Source organism: Ambystoma mexicanum, chromosome 7p (assembly GCF_040938575.1).
Source record: "Ambystoma mexicanum isolate Mex_15411 chromosome 7p, UKY_AmexF1_1, whole genome shotgun sequence".
In the NCBI taxonomy this organism is placed as follows: Eukaryota; Metazoa; Chordata; class Amphibia; order Caudata; family Ambystomatidae; genus Ambystoma; species Ambystoma mexicanum.
The window spans coordinates 903,231,118-903,256,897 of NC_090939.1; the positions used below are offsets into that span (position 1 = coordinate 903,231,118).

At 44.4% G+C, this 25,780-nt stretch overlaps 1 protein-coding gene across 3 annotated transcripts in view; it reads left to right on the forward strand.

Annotated features, from left to right (window-relative positions):
* The window catches only part of PHLDB2 (pleckstrin homology like domain family B member 2), a 705,124-nt gene that overhangs the window by 162,433 nt on the left and 516,911 nt on the right, over nucleotides 1–25,780 (forward strand). For all 3 annotated transcript variants that reach the window (XM_069637184.1, XM_069637185.1, XM_069637186.1), the window contains exon 3: nucleotides 23,908–24,273. In XM_069637184.1, the coding sequence (XP_069493285.1) occupies nucleotides 23,908–24,273 (366 nt within the window). The remainder of the gene's footprint in view (nucleotides 1–23,907; nucleotides 24,274–25,780) is intronic.

The following is a 25,780-nucleotide window of genomic DNA, read 5'->3' on the forward strand; positions in this document are numbered from 1 at the left end:
GCCTTTTTATCTATAGATGCACCATAGTTGCAATGAGCTGTTAGTTCTCTTAAACTGCTGTCAAAGGCATTTACTAGACTCAATGCTTGATTGTGTTATCATGCAAAATGGAATGTTATTGTCATATGCACAAAACCGCTTCTCCAATACTGCAATTGCTTCTGTAGTTATATTAAAGTCATCAGTTGCATTGGGTTGCATGCCATCTGGAAGGCTTTAAAACACCCTCTGACCTTCTCCTCCCATGTTATTTAGTGACATGGTCTTTTTTCCTGACACTACATACTTCGATCCATCCATCGCTTCTACGTAAATCATGAAAATGTTAAGCTATTGGCACCATGGTGTGGCTGTCATACCAAGATAGTTAAGAAAGGGTGGGGGTGGTGTGGCACTTTGCCTGATGTAAGGTCAGTGCTGTGCAGTGATGCTTTAAAAATGCTTTCCCTCAGATATGGGTAAATAGCATTGGCTCCTTGCAACGTCACTTCCCTTGTAGATTGGGATCCTGACTCCTTGCCACTGCAGTGTTGTGGTTTTCTTTATAAAATAAAGTTGGAGGCACTAGGAATGAAAAATACTGTATTTAATTGCTTTCTTAATCAGTTTTTATATACATATAATACTAATATTTCTTTACTGGTTAAATGAAATGGGGAACACCCAGAGTAGTGTTGAATGGCATGCCACCATCATGCATCTTACCCTGACACTTGACAAGCTGTGCATGGGGGAAGGGTAGAATGGAACAAGATACTGTGACCAGCACTGTAAGGAGGCATTGAAGACAGGGTCCATTTTGGATGTAGACTGGGTCTAGGGATGAGAGCCAGTGCCTGGATCCTAGGCAGGATGCCAGCATGCCTAGGGTCAACCTCTAACCCAGTGTAGTTTCTCAGAATACATTTACGTTGGTGGCAGCAGATTTTGGTCTGAAGGAGGATGCCCTCATAATGCACATGCTGCCTCTCAAGGCCAGGCCTTGTGAATTGCACTATAGGATGTTTCTGTACATTCCTTGTCTTCAAATAGTGCATTTATTTTTTGATAGCATGTTCTTTAAATACAGGTTGCTAACAAGCTACATGTCGCTTTGTGGCCATGTCACACCACTAGCCCACCAAGTGGACAATGTAAAGACAGAATCAGAGTGACATCTGATTGTTGAGCACCAGTGCCATATCCAAGGGGAGAGACCCCTGTCCTGTCACATATGGAGCAAATGCTGTGTTTCAATTTCAAAACATGGGAACCAAATTCCTGTATTAAGCCCTTCATATTAACTGGACATTTTCATATTTCCAGTAGGCGTACAGAAGATATGTCACACCTTTCCTACCCAAGTCCTGCTCCTTACTTGTTGAATATACCCAGATCTGCCTTACTGCTCAAGCAGTGCAAGGTATCTCACCCATCCTTCTGGTGAGCATTGCAATTGCTCAGACAGGTGAATAGTACAACCAGCACTCAGTAGATTTCTTTAAGTTCCAAATGTTTCTACATTACTGTATCTGCCTCATGAGGAGTTGTACAATAAAGGGAAACATTCTCATAGATCAACAAAACAATAGAACAAGTTTGAAAGTTCCTTAAAAACACTTCTTTTACATGGACACAGCATTGACCAGAACAACAACATTGTGATAATTAGCACATCATGCAGTAGTGGATGGTCACAAGCACTTATCAGTTTATCAGTGTTAAATAAATGATTCACGTGTCCGTATTTAATGTTATATGGTGAATGATGTTATTTATTTACCCATACTAACATTACCCAGAGAGTCACGGCACACAGCTTACTTTTGCTTACTTCTCCATAGTAAGATGGCACTGCAGGTCGCAAGTTGTCAGTGCAGTGGAACTTTTTGACTAGGGTATTATCATTTACTTAATATGCATCTGATGAGGTTAATACACCTGATGTCTTTGAAGGATTTGGTCCATCACCCTGTGAAACCTAGCTTGAACTTCCTGGAGGCCAAAGGGTAAGAACATAAACTGGAATAGACCAGCTGGTGTTGGAAAGTATGCCTTCTCTTGGTCCCCCTGGGCCAGTGTTATCTGTCAATATCCTTTGGATAAGTATATGATACAGATGTAAGTTGCAGCAATGATCTTCTCAATTTGTTCATCTAAGTGCTGCTCTGTAGGCAGCAAACCTGGAAATCTCATTGGCCTTTTTGAAGTCGATATATATGCACCACCAGCATCAGATCCACCGTTAGCCATTGGGTTTTCTGACGGCACAATTCGTGAAGACCAATGGTTTTGAGAGGTCTCAATAACAACCAGCTTTTTTAAATCTCAGACTCAGATGTCTGGCATCAGGGTTTTGGTAATCTGTAAGGCCAAATTCTGACTGATTTTAAAAGAGGAGTGGCGATGCAACGCAAACATCCCATCACCCTCCCTGGCTTGTTAACAAAGTCATCTCAGAAATGGCTGACAATGTCTTGTAAGCTATTAACCTGCTGGGTTTTTAGATTCTCTGGGAGCATCTTTTGTCAAAGGGTGGTCAGAATGGATTGAACATCCACGCCTTTTCTGGTAATAACTGTAGAATTCTAAGGATCTTTCGGAGCCTTCAACCAGTTAATGATCAATCAGATCTCTTTGGGGATAATCTGTTTGGTTGTACTGTTCTTTATGGTACACTTACATGGCCTCATGCCAATCCCTCTGCTGTTAATAAATGTGGCAGCGAGCACTGAAATCTAGACTTCCACCTATCAAGCCTGACAATAAGCATTTCTTTTTGTTTTGGCTAATTTATATATGTTGATGCACAAGCTCGCTCACTAAACCCACAAGCTTTTCGGTGGCCTGAAACAATTGGCCAGTGTTTTGGATCATCTCTTCTTGGTTCTACCACCCTTGCTTGAGTATATGGAAGGCATTGCGTGGCTCGCACCCATATACCAGTTCAAACTGCAAAAATCTGGTAGATGCTTATGGCATTTTTCTTGCGCTAAACAGAGCCCATGGCAGTACATCATCACAGATATTCACATTCCCATCCACACTCTCAACTAAGCTATCCATTTTGGCTCTATACATGGAGTTAAGGAGTGTTTCTATTTGCAATCAATTCTTAAGCTCAGTCATAGGTTTGTATCTAAACATCAACCCGTGGTCAGTGAGATCTTTTTTGAGGCAACACTGGGTGTAATAAGGGACTAGTAGTTATACTGTCCTGAATGGGGATGATAACCACATGATAATGAATGGCACAGTCTACAACCACCAATATGTACATATTTCTGCCTTTAAACGGGCTTGTTGGTTCCATGGTACCCGTGTCCAACCTCGAGAATGATTGGAGATGTGTCCATCCAAGATGACTTCTGACAGGTGGTGCACTCATCACAGAATAATTTCACATGTTGGTATATCCTGTGCAAAAAAGAAACAGCTAAGGGCATAGTCCTGGTCCTGAGTAAAGCTGTGGTGTCCTATGGTTTGATGGGAATGTGCTAGTTGCGGCACAGTCCTTCTAACGATATCCCGTTGTTTCCACAAAGTTAATTACCTAGTTGTAATTTACTTTGTGGGTATTACGTCAAAATACTTCAAATTTGTATATGTGTTTGTGGGGTAAGGGCTGAAAGGGGCGTGGGGAGAGGTTTGAAGTAACACCCACGAAGAAAATGACTGCAAAGTAATTTCATTTGTTGAAATGACATGGAAACCTCCTAACATGAGGCAGCACTAACAGCTGGGGTCGGCTTGCCCATTCCCCTTTATATTGTTTGCTGATTGATAAGGTAATCCCCTTTTCCACGAAATACAGTTTGATTTTACCCCTGCACTCTTCAAGGCAGACCAAAGGGATCATTTCTTTGAACCAGGACACATTCTGGATTTACGATAAGGTTGTGTGTGGGTTTGAACTTGGTCAGTTTTATCTTAGTAAAAACCAGGACAGTTGAACGGGGCTCATCTCAGAACTTGCTTTAACAGGTATCTCTTCACTCTGCATGCACTGTTGCAGTGCACTTAAACTTTGGGAATACCCTGATTTGAGACACTCCTACTGCACTTCTTGTTCTCCTTGTCCTAGGGTATGATCCCTGAAAACCGGATCTTGTCTTCCTCCTCTGCGATTCACAACAGTCTCATTCCTAAGGCAGCCTCACTGTCATCTACTCTTCCTTCTTCCCCACTCTCCTGTCCCTCCTCCTACACATCATTGGTTGTGTCTCCAATCTCCTGGTTTCCATCACCTGATTTCCCACCCCCTTCTCTACTTATACCTCTCCCTCTTCCTCCCTATTTTCCTAATGCCTCAACTTGGAAGCACTCTCCTCCTTGTCCCTCCTCATTGCTCCTCCCATCTCTCTCATCACAACTCCTGTCAACCACTTCTCTGCAGTTCTTTCCACCACCCTCCTCGCAACCCTGCCAACCTACGCCTCACAGCTTCTGCACACCTGCTCATAACTTTTGCCAACCTCCTCCTTAGAACTTCTGCCTACCTCATCTTCATAACTTCTGCCAACCTCCCTGACTTTCAGTCCACCCTTCCTCCTTGTAGTTTCTCCTCCCTCTTGCCCTTTCTCCAGCCTGCCTTCTGCCATGAGAGTTATTCCACCTCCTGTGTCCTTTCTATCAAAACATGCTAATGCATATGTGTTTTTTTGACAACTGATAATGCATACACCTTAATTAAGATGGTTGCTGCTTTTATGGAGCCTTAACCCATCCCTCTGGGTTGCATTTCCTCTCAACTGGTGCACCTGCCATCAATAACAGGTTTGGGGTCAAGATGGGTTCACTAAAGTCGTTTGGTTGTGCACATCTGAACAAAAAGCACGGGCCAGCAGGGCCACAGTGCAATGTGGTCTGAGCCGTTTTAGTGCGCTACCCCCATCTAGGAACTGATATGTGCAGTTCTAGTTGTACTAGGCAGCTGGCCCTTATGCAGTGCTCCACCTCCAGCATCTGAGTGCTCATCTGAGTCTTACTCTCTTTCATTTCCCACCTAGCCATTCACAGAATGTGGCGTTAACACACAAGGCATCAGAACAACACTGCACATTATAGACAAGGGCCTTTTGAAGGGACAGGCTCTGCATGGGTGTGTTTCAAGTGACAGTTCTCTGCCACATAGCTGGGGAATGGTGGGGTGGTCCGTGGGTTCCCCCATACACTGCCTTTAGGTCCAGAATCAGACCACAAAGGGTAGCACACAGCCCCTTTGAGCACCCCATTCAGTAGCCCCACAGACAGGCAGGGGACTTTGTCATAGTGTCTTAATGCCATCTTTTTGTGAAAGAGGATATAACTGTTGATAGCACTCTTGTTCGCAGGTTAGAAGTGGGAATGTAGCCCCTGATTTCTGGTCCTCGTCCTGGCAAGGGGTGCACACTTCCCTCACCCTAGATCAGGAACAGGCCCCCCATTGGAACCACCACCTCCACCCCCAGGCTAACTGGCTAGGGAGGGGTGCTGAACGTGTAAAATAAAATAGCTGTTAACGAGATGGGCTACACCCTGAGTTCTTACTATACACCTTTAGACATACACATCAAGGTGGATTTTATAGGGATTCCAACATAGACACCTCTTTATTTATACAAAACACAACCTCTTATTAAACATTCCTATTCTCTTATTTCTTCTTTGCTACTTTTTATTTAAAATTCCCATGACGTGAGTTCCATCTAAATAGGGAGCCGCCCCATCAGGCCACCGTTCCTTAGAAGGGTCACTGTGAGATACATAGGGTGAGACTGATGAAGTAGACCCCCTGTCTACTACCCTGCTACCACACACTGATGCATGAGGCCAGAAGATGGCCTCCATGGTTGGTCCCAACCTCCAGATGGCCTCAGCCAGGGTGTCACCTTCTTCCACTAGCTCATGCAACGGGTCCTTTCCCCTCTATGGTCTTTCCCCCCTTACTCCCTTATGTATTCTACACATATAATATACTTAACCTTTCCTCTACATTAACATTTCCCATGATAGGCCCTATATTGCATTTACCCTTCTTAACAATTAGTGTACACTTAAATATATACACAAAAATACATACCATAGACAAAACACTGCTAAAACATATAATACGTTATGTCACAAAGGGGGGTGGCTGCTGCAGTTAGTCACCCCACTTACATTAACTTCATATGGGTCTGTCCTTCGCTGGGTGAGGGCTCTTCCCCTTTCTGGTGTTGGGACCTGGCCCCAATGTTCTTTCTGCTGGGTGGCCCCTACCACTACGTGGGGACACCTTAAATTACCACGCACGTAACCCATGCCTGAAGAAGTCCTTTGGATGTCCCTTGCTCAGGTGGGGCCCATCCATTCACCAGGGAGGCCCATGGCACAGTCCTCATCTTCTTGGGTTACCCCCAGGGCTCAAGTCGAGGGTACACGTGGGGAGACAGAGTCCACCCACTTTATTCAGAGGGGGGACTCAGGCCCCCTAGCTAAAATGAGAAACATTGAATGTCCTCTTTGAATTTCTGAATTAAAGCTGAACTCAGGGATCAAACCGCAGTCGCAGATTTGTAGGCCGGACACTCCACCACTAAACTATATAACTTTATGAAAAATAACAAGTAAAGGTGAAATGTCACATTTCGGTACTGCAAGTCCCAGGGAAATATTTGTATTGGTTGTAAAACATGCACCTCTTTTAAAGTTTTCAAAAACACCATTAGAAGAAAATATCCTCTTGGTTTTGTGTGTGTGTTGATTTCATGAGAGGCAAATGCTATTCGTCCTGTTCAATTTGGGTGGTTATGCAAAGCCAATTTAATGAAATCGGCATGTTTCACCTTGATATGCTAATTTCTGGCGACGTCTCATCCCATTGCGTTTGTTGTTGAGTCCCCCCACTTTAATTTTTAGGACTAGACCCCTGGTTACCCCATTCCCCGGGGGAGGCCACCCACGATCACTGTTGCACCCCGCAGACCACCTATGTCTTCAGGGTGGCCCCCTTAGCCTTCTTTTGTTCAACCGGGCTGCCCTGGCAGTGCAAACTGACGTCACCATGCCAAGCTTTTCACTTTGGCTAGGACTTCTCTTCACTGCTAAACCTCCACTGCCATCTGGCATACGCAGCTCATGAGGACTTCTAAACAGGGCCCACCTCGCTGGCCACCTGGTGGCCCATCACCTGGATAAGGCTAGGTTGCCTGGTTTCGGCACCCCTCATACGCAGCCCGGACTCGGCACCTCTTCAGCCCTGTCCCGACACCCGGTCGTCACCCCCCTCTTGTGTCCTGGTGACAAAAATGTCTTTGGGCCTTGGGGGCAAGGGGCGGGGTAGACCGCTCGAGGCTGCACTAATTTTTCTCCCTGCTGTTTTCTTCTTTCCTTCACCCTTCTTTTTAAACAGTTTTCTAACTGTTACCTCTTTTTCAAAACTTCCTACCTGGTGCTTGGGAGTTCTGTCCCTTTGTTGTCTTTTTCCCTGTTTCCCCTGCAACGTTCTATCCTGCCCCATGACGGCCTGGATGGACTAATCCACAACACTAAAACACACACACATATACATGCACATACACACAATATATAAAATAAAGAACTTTATTCAACACTGGTGCCTGTGTCTTTATTTCTAGGTTTTCCCTTGGGGGACAAGCATGCAGCTCGTTCTAGTCGGGCCTTATTTGAGACATTGGATGCAAATGTCTCTTACCATATGACTTTGCTCTACGCATAGATGATGGGAAATGGTTGTCAATTTCAAGACAATTATTCTGATCCAGCTTCGCTAAGCAAAAGCATGCATAATAAAGGTGTTAAAAACTGGGACCCCAAGTTGCAAGTAGAGGCTGAGTGCACAGATGCCAATCGAGCAAATTTCCTACAACCGTAGCTACCACCACATATCTGCAGGTGCCCAGGTTATTTATGGTCAGTGGGGGCGGAATGAGCTGGGTGAAATGGCACACATCTAGTATGTACTATAGTATATTCAATATTTAACAGATGTATTGGAATTGAACAAACCTTTCAACTGTCACATTTTTAAAAGTACACCTGCAAATCACTTTTAGGTTTCTCTCCCATTCGAAGGAAAACAGCATACGCCAACGTCAGTGTTATATGATATAAGATGCGACAGAGTCTTCTGAAAAGGGGCACTCCTTTATGCAAAAGTACAACCCAAATTGCCTGTTCTGCACCTACGTCAGAATCGAGGCCTATGCCATCATCAATGACTCTCAGTGATGCTCGAAAGACAATTTCAGGCACCAAACAGATAGAATGACAGCTATAAATGTGATGATCACAAGGTGCATACTTTCACCTATTTTGTTCAATCTACAAATAGCCGATTTACCTGAATTGGTAAGTATAGTGACTTTGCTCCCACAACAGCTGTGAATTTTTCACAATATCTTGATCATTTAAAAAAGAAATTGAAACATGATATTTTTTTCCCTGCTTAGGGAAGATCTCTTACTTTAACATTCCCTGTGTCTAAAACTTTGGAGGATAAGAACTATTGTATACACAATCCAGCTTTCAGATTTCTATTATGCTTTACCTCGGCGTGTGCCTATGGCTATACTCAACAAATCTTTCCTCGCAGCTCAGCTCGTGATGTCTGTCACTAAGCAACATTTGCTGCTAAATATATTTCAATCGTAAGCAGTTATGCCATCTTTGCCAACTGGTTATAGTCCTTAAAACTTCACTCTGCTGGCCAGGTTCAGATCCATTAATGTTTCATTACCAACTAAGAAAGGGATATAGTTTCGATTTCAAATGCGTTATTAAATTAGTTCTCACTGAAGGGCCTGCTCTGACAATTTTTCTTGTTTATACTGAATTTAAAGTTTGTGGTTAACACGACCAGGACGAAGGACACAGGGGAGACACAGCATGCCACCAGTAATCCTATAAAAAGCCAACATGAATTTCAAATAATAGACAAGCATGGCGCTATCAGAGTCAGGATGACCCACAAAAGATGTGTCTAAGCCAAGCAAGGGATAACATTAATAAGGAACTAATTAGACACCAACTTTGATATTAATTAATACTAGATATGATCTTCGGTAGGAGACAGAACTCTCTGAAAGACGAAAGAACCAATAGATTTGATGGATCATGAGTCATTAATACAAATCTTCACCTATCACTGACAGCCTTGAGAAAGCCCACAAAGGGTGAAACACGTGTAGGCTTGCATTGTCTTGTAAAGTCACAAAACATATGTTATGCATCAAATAAGGCTTACAGTGACTTACAATGACTTATAAAGGAATAGAACAAATGTTATGTAATAAATAAGGCTTAGATGGTTTTATGAAGACACAGAACACGAGTAAGCAACAAATACATTATTGGTGAATCTAATGGTCTATAGCAAAAGAAAGGAAAGGAAATTGTAAGGCCTGTTAAAGACAAAAATGTACTGTATGAAATACATATCTAAATGATATGTCTAAGTAATAACAGTTTCTATATGGTGTAAACAGGTTATATGAACAAATGTAAATATCTCATGATGGGAAGAGATCGCATGAGATTTATAAGAAAAACATTGTTCACAATTATGCTTACTTTGTAATATTTCCCTTTTTTCCTGCACCTCATATCATTCTGGATTGTAACTTCAATGGTCACTGAGCACTCGTACATTTTTATGAAGATAGGAGGTGGTCATTTTAGAAAATTTGTTCTGCTCTTATCGCATCCAGCAAGCTGGGCCTCCAATTCCAAGTGAATTTCACAAAATGATGCAGCTTTAGGATAACTTCACATGGTACTTACATATCAGAAGAATTGCATATCTCTACATGGATGACTCAGTGCCATCTTATTCTACTTCACACACCAACGTGAAACTTATTACCACCCCTTCTTTGGCCAACCTTTGGCTTGATGGTGGGTGAGATTTTCTCAACCCCCCCCTATAACTGATGTTACTGAGTCCTCACATATTCTGTCTGCACACAGCTAGCTCTTGGCTCTGACTCCTCTGTCAGTGACCTCAACATTACCGGATTCCCTTGTGGCTTTGATTAGGTGGGAATTCAATCTGATTTTCTGGTTAGTAGCCTCTCCAGCTCATTGACACTTTTCAGCACATCTCAAGTCCATCACACATCCGAAACATGATTTAAACCAGTACCACAGCCACGTTGAATGAGTAACTACCTCCATTAATGGTTGCTTGGCAATATGGGCAGCTTTCCTTTGTTCTCTGTACCAAAATGTCTTTTGATCAAAATACCTATAACTATACGTGCACCCCGACATTCACTAGATCACTGCTTCTGTTGTATTTCCCTTGTGTAGTTTGACTTGGTTGCATCTGTCTTGTTCTCAAGTACCACTTCCTCGGTCTTGTCTTCAAATCTCTCTACGGACTTACCCCCTCTTATCTCGCATCGCTCCTTACCTTCTATTCTCCCTCTCGTTTTCTCTGCTCTGCTGATCACTTCCTACTTACTGTAGCGCGTGCCTCTTGTGCACAATCCCGTTTGCGATCCTTCCAACTTTTTGCTCCTCTTCAATGGAACCTTCTCCCTCTCTCTCTCTCTGCTCCATTACTTCCTACTCCTCCTTCCGCTCTTCTTTAAAAATGCACCTACTTCAGTCACCTGCCTGACTGTTAATGGGTGATTCTGAACACCGTCCCACACTGCGCAAGTTTGTATTACTGACTGTTTCTTTGTAAATTGTTCTGCATATTGTTCTTTGCTACATGATTCTAAAATGGTCTCACATTGCTTATGTTATTTAATGCATATTGTTCTCTGTAAAGCGCTTTGGTTAAAAGCGCTATATAAAATTCAATAAATACAAATACCTGTTCCCTCTGTCCCTTCCTGCTCATCCTATTAACTTTTTCCTTTTCACACCACAGACCATGGTCTGGCTTTTGCCGAGGGTGGGATCACATTTCACCAACCCGTAATGGGCAAGGCTCAGCATTTTGAGATCACTGTGTGACTGCTGTATAAAGGACTCTTAACATAACATACAGTCCTATTTGATCTCACCGGAGTAGGAGTACAACAGCTGAGTAGGATTATAACAGCTACACTTAACTTGAGATAATCTTTGTATATTTCATGACCTAAAAAGCAAATAATCTTGATATCAAACATTACGGCCAATATAGAAAGGCCATTATCAGTAGTACGGGAGGTTAATAGTATTAACCTAGTCAGGTACAGTGATGAACTGAACTGAGCATGCTGTAAGGCTTATTGTAGAGAGTGTAGGAATAACAATGTCGGGAGGCTGACCTAACAGTAATTTTACCTATTGCTGTGAAAAATCGGTGATCATGTTAAACTTTGGGTGCTAATAAGGGCCAAAAGATGGAACTTGGTGTTTTGAAGTGCAAGACCTTTATGAAAAAATAATGGATACAGTTTACAATAAAATCCACTGCGATGATCGGATGAATTTATAATGGAAATTTAAATGATATATGGCTCCTGAAGAAGGCAGAATAAATTATTATAAACGACCTTCTCACACCTAAGAACAAGACCAGGGGTTAGTTAGGTCATCATTTGAGGTGAGGGCCACGTTTTTGCTACCTAAGCTGTACAAATCTTACCAGGTTAGGGACAGTGTTTCTACAAAAACAAGTGGCCAATATAGTGCAAGGAGCAAGATAGATCGAAGTGTCTTTTTTTAATGATTTTGGCGAATAATATAACTTATGGAAATAAAGTTAGTTCTCCAGCATTGGATCTTTCATAGATTCAGATGCTTGAATATTCCCCGTCGTCAGACTGGGAATCCTCGGTGATAAATTAAATAATAATAATAATAATTTTTTTTTTAAATATATATATATATGTATATATATATACACTGCCACCTAGCAGTGCATGTACATAGCCCATTATAGCCTATGAGCCACTTTATTATGTAGTCCCTCCACCTCACTTTGGTCCTTTATGGCCCCAGCCAATGAGGTGGCAGGGCTTAAGCTCCACCCCCGGCAGCCATCTTCAGATTTTTCACCGAAGTCTATCAGACACAGGGAATCCTCAAGCTCTCTGAGCTTTTTCAAATTCTTTCTACTTTTGTGTGGAATATATTTGTAAAATATATTCCATCTTGTTCCCCTTCTTAGGGGCTTTCTTTCCAATTAACCTTGGTGGCAAAACTTGTTGTTTTCCTCTCAAAATCGTCGACTGAACTTCTCTTCAGAAATGGAGGCACCTCAGGCTGTCAGGAAGCCTTCCCTGTTCAGGGACTGCACGAGGTGCAAGAAGAAATTGGTTTACTACAAGGACCCCCACGAGCATTGCATTTATTGTCTGTACCCACATGACATTAAAAAATGCGAGATTTGTAAAACTTTTTCCACCAAGACCCTTCATGACAGGCATAGAAGACTCCTTTGATACCTGGAATCCAGGGATCAATCTTCGGACGAAGAGTCTGTCAGAACAGCTCCTGTCCAATCCAGCACTCCATCTGAGAGGCAAACTTCAAAGAGAAGGGCCTCTTCAGTGGAAAGGAGTTCCTCTCCCAAATCCAAAAAGAGGAAGCTGGAATTGATACCTTTTCTGCCTCCAGTTGACCTATCAAGCCAGAAAAAGTCAGTAAAATCTGCCTCCAAAGGTAAGGAGGAGTTTGCAAAAAACGGGGGGGGGGGGCAGTCGTCGGCGGGTAAACCGCCCACGAATGAAGGGAAAGGTAAAGGCCCGTCATCGGCCATACCGTCGACGAAACCAGCATCGACGATGACGACGCTTAAGACATCGTCGACAGTTAGATCATCGTCATCGGACATGTTGACCGCGAAGCAATCGTCGACGAGCAAGAAACACCACTCGTCCACAAAGCATTCATCCATGACGCAGTCGTCTACGGAACACACTCCACGTTCGTCAACGAAGCCCTCGTCGACAGGAAAATGTCAGTCGACGACGACGAATCCCTCGTCGACTGGAAAATCTCAGTCGTCGACGGGAAAATCTCAGTCGACAGCGAAGCCTTCGTCGACGGGAAAATCTCAGTCGTCGACGAGGATAACATCATCCATAACGCCTTCAGAGGCACCGCAAATTTCGGCAGTTACAGAGGAATTACTGCCTCTCACTCTTGAAGCTCCTGTCATTACAAGCAAAATCATTGAGAAGAATACTGTAACTGAACCTCTGGTGCAGCAATTTTCACCTTTGGGGCACATGGCAGAACTTCCGGATATAATTCTTCAGGAAGAATTCTCTGATGCGGAAGTGGTGGAAGAGTCCATCGGTCCCTTACCGAAACAATACAGCCCTCCTTGGCACCCGTCCACGGGAGAATCCGAATATCCTCATGACCCGGTGCTCATGTTATCCGTGCAGAGGATTGTAGAAGAATTTTACAAACGGCAAAGGGAGAAGCAAATTCCGATTAATCCCATTCCTAGAGAGTCATCCCCGATTCCAGGCACATCGGGTTGCTCTCCTTACAGGAGTAGACCGCAAAAACGGATGAGATCACCTGCTCGAAGACCGAGGAGCAGCACCCACAGTGCTTCACCTACAAGAGTCCTGTCACCACAGTCATCGCACAGACCGCGATCTCCGGACGTAGATCCCACCATGGTACCGTCCACCATCTCGGTATCAGACTGGCAGGAGGATCCTTTTGGTGAATTTTCGGAACCAGAAGAAGGAGAAATAACTCAGGAGCCAGACGCACCCAGTGATTGGGATGACTACGTCGTCGAGAAGCCCAGGAGGAGAGACTCGCCGGGCAAGGCCTCACCACCGGATGATCTCGTCTCTTTCCACACCATAATAGGTAAAGCCGCAGAACTGTTTAAAATTCAGGTTTCTTCGGAGGAAAGGCAATCAGTGCTCTATGAGCACAGGGACAAACGAAGGAGGACAGTGCCCACAATTCCCCTCCTCGATACCATCTGGGATTCCGGATCCAAGATCCTATCTACGCCCTTATCGACTCCGGCGTTGGTGTCCAGGCCAGAAAAGAAATATAAAGCTCTGGATTCGGCACCGCTTTGTTTAAGGGGTCATACGAAACCGGACTCAGTTATTACAGTGGCGGCCAGAAAGAAACTCGCCAACCCCTCCTCACCGTTGTCGGCACCACCGGATAAGGACGGACGTAAATTGGAAGCCATGGGCAGGAAAGTATCATCTTCTGCATCACTTACAATCAGAGCGGGTAATGCACTGGCCATGACCGCAAGATTCGATCGCGAGCTTTGGCTCCGCATGTCTAACTTGGCGAAACAATTACCACCGGAGCTCCAGGAGGAGGCAAAATCCATAATCGCGGATGGTGAAGCAACATCGGATCACATGATCGACGCAGCAGTTGATGTGGCCGAATCAGGCTTCAGGCAGATGGCGCACGGCACAGTGCTCAGAAGGCAGGCCTGGATGAAGGCTACTAACTTTAGACCTGAAGTTCAGGCGCAGATACTAGACATGCCATTTGACGGCCAAGATCTCTTTGGGAAAAAGATAGACGACCATTTGAAGGCAATCAAGACAGACACTGACACAGCCAGAGCCATCAGTTCTTTAAAGGACAAAAGCAAGGACCATCGGTCTTTTCGTCCCTTTAGAGGTTCATCTTCCAAGTTCAGGGGATACAGCCGTTCCTCCTATGGTCAAAAAGCACAAGGCGGCACGTTCCAAGACAATAAATATCAGTCATCCAACAGATACGCCCGTAGAGGCAGACGTGGCTCCGCCCAAGGGAAGTCACAAGGCAAGCAGAACTGACGACCAATCTCCCCCCCCTCCGCCACGCCCCGGTGGGGGGAAGGGTGAGCAAGTTTTTCCAGCGCTGGCGGTCAATTACATCGGACAAATGGCTGTTACAGGTGATCCGAAAGGGTCACACCTTGGAATTTCTGGACCAACCTCCTTCCCTGCCTCCAACTCCCCGCAGAGTGCATATGCTAAGACAGGTCATGTCCGAAGTGAAAAAACTGCTCCAGAAGGCAGCAGTAGAACCAGTACCCTATTCTCAGAGGGGAAAAGGTTTCTACTCCCGATTCTTCCTCGTCAGAAAGAAAAACGGTCAATGGAGGCCCATCTTGGACCTGAGGGCTCTCAACAAGTTCATCAAGCGCATAACTTTCAAGATGGTAGCTCTACAAGGGGTGCTACCTTGGTTAAACAAGCACGACTTCTTGGCCACTTTAGACTTGGAGGATGCATACTTCCACATTCCGATCCATCCAGCACACAGGCAGTTCCTCAGGTTCACAGTGGGAGGGCTCCACTTTCAGTTTCAAGTGCTTCCGTTCGGTCTAAAATCGGCGCCAAGAGTTTTCACGAAATGCCTGGCACCGGTAGCGGCAAGTCTCAGGAGAGCAGGAACGGACGTTTTTTCCATACCTGGACGATTGGCTGATAAAGGCAAGTTCAGCTGCAAAGGCTCGTTCGGCAGTGTCGAGGACGGTCAACCGCCTAAAAGAGTTAGGTTTCTCGATCAACCAGACGAAGTCCTGCCTCGTTCCCAGCAAGGTAGCTCTCTTCCTGGGAGCCGAGCTCAACTCCAGCATTCCCAGAGTGAGACCATCCACAGAGAGAATAGCAGCGATTCTACGCTTAACTTCGAACTTCCTACAGAAAGAGACAACATCTGTACGCCCTTCGATGGTGGAACGCTCCGAGGAATCTTCTACAGGGAATGCCGTTTCAAGCACCGACATCGACCCTCCTGCTGCGGACGGACGCTTCCTTATCAGGCTGGGGCGCTCATCTTGCGGACCTCCAAACCAAGGGATCTTGGTCGGCACAAGAGTCCCAGCTCCACATCAACGTGTTGGAGCTCAGGGCCGTAAGGTTGGCGCTGAAAGCCTTCCTACCGGTTATAGCTGGTCAAGTTCTTACAGTCCAGACAGACAACACGACCTCCATGCACTATACAAACAAGCAGGGAGGCACGAGGTCTCAGATTCTGTCGCAAGAAGCCCAACAGCTATGGGCATGGGCCTTGCGCTACGGGATACAGATCAGGGCAGAGCACCTTCCAGGAGTGGACAATGTCCTAGTGGACAGATTAAGCAGAGAATACACAGCGTCACACGAGTGGGAGTTGGACGACAGAGAAACCCGACGGATATTTGCCTTATGGGGCCATCCGCAGATCGACCTTTTTGCCACCAGGAAAAACAAAAAATGCAAGATATTTGCGTCAAGATACCCCGAGCACCAATCGCTGGGAGACGCGTTCTCAGTGGATTGGTCGGGGAAGTTCCTCTACGCCTTCCCACCCATTCCCCTCATGTCAAGGGTACTTCGCAGGGTGAAAGAACAGGATTGTTCCTTGATTCTTATTGCACCCGATTGGGCACGGCAAGTCTGGTACCCGACGCTGAGACATCTATCCTGCAAAACCCCGATTCGTCTCAAATCACATCAATATCTACTGACACAACAGAACCGCAAGGTCCTCCACCACGACCCGAGGAGCCTGTCCCTCAAAGCATGGTTCCTGAGCAGCGTAAACTGATGCACCTAAAGTTACCATCAGAATGCTGGGATATCATCAGGGCCGCTAGAGCCCCGTCCACGCAACTCACCTACACCAGAAAATGGACCAGGTTTTCCAAATGGTGCGAGACCTCTGCGATCGATCCCCTCACGGCCTCGGTTGATCAAATTCTGCCTTACTTGTTGCACCTGGCTAAATCAGGGCTCTCACTGTCCTCTATCAAGGTCCATCTGTCAGCCCTAGCGGCCTACACAGTAACCGGGGAGACGCAAGCCTTACTGTCCTTACCAGCGATCAAGATCTTCCTGAAAGGACTGATGCGTACTTATCCGCCTACACCTACACCAGTTCCGGACTGGAGCCTCAACACCGTCTTAACAGCCCTCATGCAACCTCCCTTCGAGCCCATACATAGATGCGATATGAAATTCTTGTCCTGGAAGACATCCTTCCTGGTAGCCATCACATCGGCCAGAAGGATCAGTGAGTTGCAAGCTTTGTCTTCGGAACCTCCGTTTACCTTGTTCCAGAAGGACCGCGTCATCTTAAGGCCTCACCCGAAGTTCCTCCCCAAGGTACTTTCGGAGATGTCCTTCACTGAGCGCATTGTTTTACCAACCTTCTTCCAGAATCACGCTTCGGAAGCGGAAAGGACATTACACTCTCTAGACGTTTCTAGGGTGTTGAAGTTTTACTTGCAAAGAACCAAGGAGTTCCGCTCCTCAAACCGGCTATTCATTTCCTTCTCTGGCCGTACCAAGGGCCAACATATATCCAAACAAAGCCTGGCACGCTGGGTATCGTCCTGCATCACCCACTTTCATCAGTTGAAAGGCGACCCTTTAACTAGACCGCCGTCTGCGCACTCCACCAGAGGAAGGGCGGCGTCAACAGCATTCCACGCAGGGGTGGCCTTGAAAGACATATGCAGAGCTGCCGCGTGGAGCACTCTGCATACTTTCGCGAAACACTACTGCCTGACTGAAGATACCAACAAAGAAACTGCAGTTGGACAGGCAGTGCTCCGCCATCTCTTTGTATAAGGTAGGACCAGCCTCCTTTCCCACCTTTCCCGAAGTATGTAACCGTTGTGTTGCTGCATGGTAACGGTTTGATCAGAAATATGTTTTTCTGTAATTATGCATATCTGTTTATAATGGTGGCATGTTTTAACTGCTTGGTATTCTATTCAAGCATCTGAATCTATGAAAGATCCAATGCTGGAGAAGTCTTAGTTACTTACCTGTAACTGTATTTCTCCAGCATTGGTATCTTTCATAGATTCACATGCGCCCGCCCGCCTCCCCTGAGAGGCTGCTCCTATGCTCGGCATCCATCATACTGTAATCTCTACGGTTCAAAATCTGAAGATGGCTGCCGGGGGCAGAGCTTAAGCCCTGCCACCTCATTGGCTGGGGCCATAAAGGACCAAAGTGAGGTGGAGGGACTACATAATAAAGTGGCTCATAGGCTATAATGGGCTATGTACATGCACTGCTAGGTGGCAGTATATATATATATATATATATATATATATATATATATATATATATATATATATATATTTAAAAAATATATATATTATTATTATTATTATTTAATTTATCACCGAGAAAGATACCAATGCTGGAGAAATACAGTTGCAGGTAAGTAACTAAGACTTTGGTAATACCCCTGCCTCGTTTATATATATGAAAGAACTATGATAGATCCGTGATTGAGTGGCCGAGAGGCTAGTGAAATATGTGATAAGAGGTGAATACTTCTGCGATCCAGATGTAAGAGTTTTATAGCGCTGCAGCAGATAAATACAGGTCAGCTGCAGAAGAGAGTGATGTGCTTAAAGTAGTATTTGCCATCATAGGTATAGTAGCATTCAATACAAAGGGAGAAAATAACAAACATAGCTCTGCAGTAGGTTCCTCTCTACTAAACCACCGGTTATGGTAAAATTGCTGCATGTTGTGAAAGCATTACCCTTGGAATTTCCATTACACGACAATAGTAATAATTGCTTTAGAAAAATAAAATCAGCTTCGAGCTGGTCTTAAAAATTGTAAAAAACAGAAGTAGCCTCTGGTACCTAAGTACAGGACAGATGTGGTCCATTAACTTAAGTCATGATAAAGGAGTGTTTTGTACTACAGTGGCACTGTACCTACCTCCAAATTCAAATGTGTTGGGATGATCAGTATTTTTTTTACTTCTGGCAGTAAATGTTAGCCCACAGCTGTATTTCGTTAACTTTTCAAAATGCAAGAAAACCTGTGTACTTCTATTGGCATTTTTACTGCTGGCAGAAATGTTTAGCATTGACAGCAATGCCATACACATGGGGCCTCCCGAACCAACTCCCACACGCAAGACAATGCTCATAGACGCCAGTTCCCCCTGGTTCTGAACCTATTCTATCATCCTATCCCCACTATCACATGGTAGTGGTGACTGGTATAAATCAACATAACATATTGCAGTGGTAGGTAATACGTAGTTGCAGTACTGTAAGGATAACCGCCCAGTGGTGTGAAAATATTGCAGGAGTGGAAATTAACCACTTTTTGTATTTCTAACGTAAGGGCATGTGGTCGTTTTAAAAACTAGAACCAGAAGATTACCCTTATTTAGGAATTGAATTTAACGCAAAATTGAATTGAAGCAATGTACTGACCACTTCCTATTTATTTTTATTTTTTTATTTATTGGGTATTTATAATGCACCTGTTCATCAAATGGTGCTTCTAGGCACAACAAGACAAAGATGGGGGGAGGGAGGCATGGATGAAGAAAAACAGAAACGGCCTTACTAGGGCTTGTGAGCATTTGGATCGTGCAAGTGCAGTAACAAGAAGTAGAAGGGAGTGGGTGAGGTGAGAGGAAGTGCCGGTCACAGCGGAAAGCGCTAATGCTATTTATTTTTTTATTTTAGCAGCACCCAAGTCCCTGTGGCATCACGGCGCTGGTAACATTAAGTGCAATTGACAAGTGAAAGGAAGCATGCTTGACAGAGCGGCACCCCAAGAAAGGGGGGCTAAATCAAATATGTTGGTACAGATAGGAAAAATGAAACATTAGGATGGGTGCACAAGTGGGAAAGCCTGACTTCGTTGGGCGGGGGCTACATCAAATATGCAGGTACAAATAAGGTAAAATGCAACATTATGAAGGGTGCATAATTGGGAAAGCCTCATCTATGATGCATGGGGCTACATCAAGGCAAACAGATACCAGAGTAACAAAATGGGCTACATCCGGCAAACAGATACCACAGTAACAAAATATTGGCAAATGCATAGTTTGGAAAAGCCATGCCTCATGGTACAGGGGCTACATCAGGCAAGCACATACATAGGTGACAAAATGTTAGTAAATGCAGAGTCTGGAAAAGCTGCACCTCATGGTAAGGGGGCTGCATCAGTCATGGAGATACAAGAATGACAACATATTGGCAAATGCAGAGTCTGGAAAGGCTGCGCCACGTGGTACGAGGGGATACATCAGGCAAGCAGATAAAAGAGTGACAAGAGATTGGTAAATGCAAAGTCTGGCAAACCCCCATGGTGCCAGGGCTACCTCAGTTATTCAGGCAAGCAAGATTGGAAGCACGAGGGGGCAAGGTAAGATTAAGACAGGTAAATTTCAGATATAGCGTGGTACTAGGATGCAGCAGAGAACTGTACAGGTTCAGTTGTCTGCAGGTAAATTCAATCAGCAACAGAATGCTACATAAATGTCAGGTTGGGAACAATAAAGTCAGATGTGAGAGGTGCTTCAAATTTCAGTAGCGAAACACCCATGGGATGGTGACCAGGCAGTGCTAGATAGATGTCAATGGTGGAATTGCGGCAGCCGTTGGCGGTAGAGGAATGAGTTTCAGAGGCAATCGAAGGAGCAGGGGAGGAATGTCGTGTAGTCGATGCAACGATAATACAGGCCACGGGTAGCAACGACGGCTTACCTAAATAGTGCACAGGGAGATATAAGCCATCGTTAGCCAGCAAGGGCAGGACAGTTTGATCCAGCAGGAGGTAAGGATGAGGATAATAATGACAGGATGAAAAAGGCCATCCCAAGCAGAAGAGTCGGGTCAGCAGCAGCCAGCTTGTCTGTTGCGGACAGGGGCATACAGGAGTGTACAAGTGCCTTTGACACGGGCCGGCATCGCCTGCCGGCTTGTTGGGAGCCGGGTGTGAAGTCCTAGAGTTAGCCAATCACGTTGCATTACTGCTGGCACAACCATCCAAATGGAATCATCCAAAAATACTGAATTAAAAAGTAACGTATGGCATATTCGTCTGAATTTTGGCTATACGAAAACCTTGTATAGTCTAAAAATTCGAACAAATGTGCCATACAAAACATTACAGTGAAGAATGGCAGCGGGGGCTGCAGGGGTGCCCCCCGCACCCTTCTTCACTCCTGACTCAATAAAATATTTTTAAAAGAAAAGGGCTCCCTGTGGCGCCGGTTCCCATACACACAAGTGAAGGCAACTGGCGTTGCAGGGGGATGTTGGTGATGGCGGCACACAAGGAGTTGTGTTGCCCACAGGTAAGTAAGGGAGTGGGGGCAAGGGCAAAGTCTGAAATGTTCAGGGGAGAGAAGACAGAAAGTTATTTTTGAAAAATTACTTTCAGTCTTTTCTCCCTCGAACATTTGAGCTTCGATATTCAAACCCAAATCCCCTCCAAATTACTTTATGGATGCAAATGCATTGATGTGAATACCTATCAACTATACCCTTTATGAAAACGTATGAGGTGGTCTTAGCGCACAAGCGATTATCCAGTTTTGCTGTACATGTTTGTAGTCTACCCACAAGGCGTAGCTGCACCCTAAACCGAACTTAAGTCAAATTCTGAAGGAAAATCCTGGAGCTAAGGTACTCTGGTGGGATCAATTAGGTTAGAATCAGGCATGATCCCAAGTGGAGGATGGGTAACAAGGCCTGCCCTGCGGTATGGACTCCTACATATGGATCCAGACATATTTTTCTTCGAGATATTGAAAATGATGGAGGGCCTACCTATTTGGGTTGACAATCTTAGATTTTTAGAAAGTTAAGCACATGATTTGGGTTGCAAAGATTTTTTCTTTAAAAAATGAGTGCACTGCATGTAATAGTCACTATCATTAGAAAGCAAGGCCTATTCCATCCTGGTTGTAATTCATGCCTGACTTTATCCCAACACGAGCGCTATGCGGGGGATCAACAGTCTTTCAAGACCGTTGAATGCGGTAGCACTTTAAGGAAAGTGTTCTCTCTGCTTGGCTTGCAGTACTTATCTGACACTTTGCTTTGGCCAAGCTCGTGTTTGCCTTTTGGAAAAGCCTTAGATCTCAACTCCACTGGAGCAGCGCATATGTCGCTTAAACCAAAGGGATGTTTAATCAAATGAGTTGAAAGTGTTTTTCCCTTTTGACACACCCTGCGCAATTGGAGCAATTCGTCACCGCCACCACTATTTACTACTGTGAAAAATGAGCTGCATTCAAGAATCATTTTTTTCCTAGTGACCCCAGGAAAATGTTCATATTTGTGAGCAATTGTTCTTTTTTTTTTTAACACAAAATCACCCGAAGGCAAGCCGAACAATGAATTGTAGAAATAAGTGTGCTGTGTTTAATGCATACAATAAGTATGGCTTTTTAAAATACTGTTCTATGAAAAAACTTGTATCTGCGTTTGTTATTGGAATGAATATTTGATATGCTTTGACATGCGCGTCATCATCTTTTGAGTGGCTGACAATAGTTTGCTTGGTTTTGATAAATCTTTTATATTACAAACACGTGACAAGAAATTCAGGAGGCTGCTTCGCATTGGGCCACTGTTACCGTGGGGCAGGTTGTACTCGCTGTTAATAAGCACGTTGATTCTGGGATATAGAAGGGATGCGATGCGAGCACACACCTCTCCTTGTGTTATTTTGGTTGGAGAGAAATGATGATGAATTTGTGAGGGCAAGGCTGATCGTCCCCCTACTCCTAGAGGCACAAGCATGTATAGTGATCAAACGGAAAGCAGTCACGGCCCCAAGTAAGAAAGAGTGGGAAAAGGTTGCCACCAGCATTTGTTTGATGGAGAGGATTACTGCAGCTCTACATGGGAGATCCATACAATATGGAACATTATGAAGACTACATTGACAAATATGTTACCGGTCCCTAAACCAAAATGTGTATCGGAATTCCAACATGGAAATGTCATAACGAATACGATTAGGGGAAGCGGGTTGAAGTATTGTGAGATGAAGAGCACACTTGGCACATATGACAAAACGCCCTGGAGAGCACCTTTGTTTGTTGTTCATTAACCTATAATATTGTAAGAGACCTAAATCTGGACATCAGTGGTAGTCTAAGGATAAAGACCTATTGATGGACTCATTTTGAAAGTAACACTGTTCCTGGGAGGGTTGCGGGAGGGTGAGGGGGAAATTTGTTTCGAGATGAGGTTCTAACGTTTGTGGGAGGGAGGGTACGAAGATTCTCCTTTCTCTGTTTGACAACTATCTAGTGAATAGTACCTGTATGATGTTTCATCTGTTATGTTGAAAACTCAATAAAACCAAATTTAAAATAAATACATACGCACGTTGATCCTCAGGGCAACATCTGCTACCTGTGACTCACATCAATTGGTGCTAGAACTTTCTCATATTTGATATTTGATGCCAAATCCTGGAGCTCTTTCCATTCAGGAAGCAAATTTGACTTTGGTTTGCGAATTTCAGTTCTTAAAGCGCAGAGAAGTCACTGCGAGCACTCCAATAAAACATAAATGCTAGAGTAATCTATTGTCTGGTGAGTTATTCATACACACACGCCCGCGAGTAAGTGACCTCTTAGGTCGTCGCCTGGTTAAAACGAGGGCCTTAAGTATCGGCATCCGCGCACACCAACAGTGATTCATGGATTATTTGCGCTGAAAAAAACGGGATTTGTGCGCCATTCTGCCCGCAAATCCCCATTTGTTAAACAGAGATTTGCAGGCAGAATGGCGCACAAATCCCGTTTTTTTCGTCGCAAATAATATTCCTTTCCACGGAGATCGCGGCACGACACAATCATCCTATCACCAAATAAAGCTTATTACAATGTATTCTTTGCATAGTTCATGAACGAACCCGTTCCCCATCTCTGGGACAAATTGTGGGGTTGCTCCCCATTCGGAAACCGCTCTAACAGTGTGTTCTCTTTATGGTATTCTCTGACATCTAAGGGCTTTGATGGGCTGTTTGTGTTGGTTTATCTGCCATTCCTACACCAGCCACTATTGTTGTGTGTGCTATGCGTTTGTATGAAGGCTCTGTTTGCGCTTTAGAAAAAACATCACTACAAATAAAGTAATGTGGGTGTTTGCTTCCTGCATGAAACGTCTTAATTTATATATATGTTTGCTTCTTTTGAGAGAAAGGCCTGGGGCAGGAATGATTAAAATATATTGTTTGTTTAAACTCTACACAACTAAATCTGTCATTTTCTGGTAACATTTAGGAACGACAGCGGTTAGAGACGATCCTCAGTTTGTGTTCTAAGTACACCAACTCCCCAGCCACCAGAACCGTTGCAGATGTTGAAACAATTAACAAAGAACTTGAAAGGCTCCAAATGTCCGACGAAGACTCCGTATTTGAGGAATCGCATTCCAGACAGAAAAAAGCTGATAAGAACCACATGTTTGCGAACGGCGCCTCCTTCCCCGATCTATGCAGCTTTCATGAAAGCCCGCCTGCTTTGGCTGTTTCTAGAGGAATTACAACTAATGAGTACTTCCGGGATGGGAGCAGGCCTCCGGCACACTCTTCTGCTTCAGCACGAAGAGTTTCTTCCGGGGGCACTTCCTATTCCAGCTCGCCTAAGGTAAGTCTCTGTTCGTTAAGTACTTCTTTAACTTTCATTTTATGTGGTAAGCTGTTTTTAAAGTATATACGGGCTCATGTATGTTACATGTAAGCCATGATGTATGGAATGACATAGCTTGAAAGATAATACTGCGCACTCCTGGGCAGTGTTATTTGCTCCTGGGCCCTAAAAGTCTTTGCAGCAATTTTAGGATTGCATTAAAATGTTTATAAAATGCACCCATACGGTATGGTTTTTGTTTTTGAGCAAAAGGATCTTAATTGTGAAGACACGCTTTTCATTTGGGTATTCATCCACAGAGAGCAAATTAGTTCAAAAGAAAGGAATCTAAAATATTAGTTGTGGAAATCATTAAACAATAATGCTGCGTTCAGTGGGCCTTAATGGACGGTAAATGCCTGCTACCCAAGTTAATAGACCTGAGCAAAACGAGGGCCTCTTAGTAGTTGGCCGTTATCACAGTACACCCCACTGAGCACAGCATTATTGCTTCCAGCACCCTGGCTAACATTTCGGGTGATAAGAAATTTTGAATAAAAGCTGTAATGAGGGTGTGACCTGTGGTTTCACACCAAAATCAAAACTACACCTAGGAAGGGGCGCAATGGAAATGGAGCTTGGGGCTCCATGGGAAGCCCTTCTTCCGGGGTCAGACTGGGGAATAAAATGGTCTCCGACACCAATGAAAAAGTAGCTCACAGTTTCAAAAAGTAATTAATTCCTTTTGTGACAGACTGTTTGAATAGTACCCACGGGAGAATTTTGTGATAAAATGTGATGCAAATTGTGCAATTCAAAGAATATTCATTAAGCAACAATTGGTCAAAACTGCTAGCCGATTAGTGAAGTAACTCATCAAACTGGCATACATTGGTCAAAAAGTGGCCCGCTTTGACCAGAAAATCTGGTCCACACTAGCATTTTGCATTTTTTGGTTCAGGTATTGCCCTATAGGCTAGTCCGAGCCTACTATTTTCTTTTCCTTTGCAAGCAATGGCTAGGAGCATGCCTAGGAGCATGGACCCCAATATTTCACTGCAGCACTTACACTGATTTTATCCTTTTAATGTTTAATACAAAAAAACAATAGCTCTACTTGGCCCAGGTTTTGATGCCCTTTGCTAAAGGTTTCACGGTTTCCTCCGCAACCATTTCCAATGTCCTCTGCGCAGTTGTCAGACCACACGTTCCACCCATTACAGGTCACACAACCAGGAACCCTACGCTTCTTCTTGACTTGATTTGTCACATCTATGATCTTCTCAGTGGGAAACTCCCTGGTCTAGGCGCAGTTGCCACCAATCACAGTTTGTGTAACCGTGAGTTCCCTTAACCTTGTTTGGCTCCCTTGTAGGCTCTTCTGCCCCAGGCTTCTGATTGAACACACTTGTTTTCACTTTAGACCAGATCAGAAGTACCATAAACTCTGCCAGCAGGTCCGTTTCTAGCTTTTCTGTGTCCAGAGCACTTGAGGTATCTGTGTCCAGAGGGAAACCGTATCTGC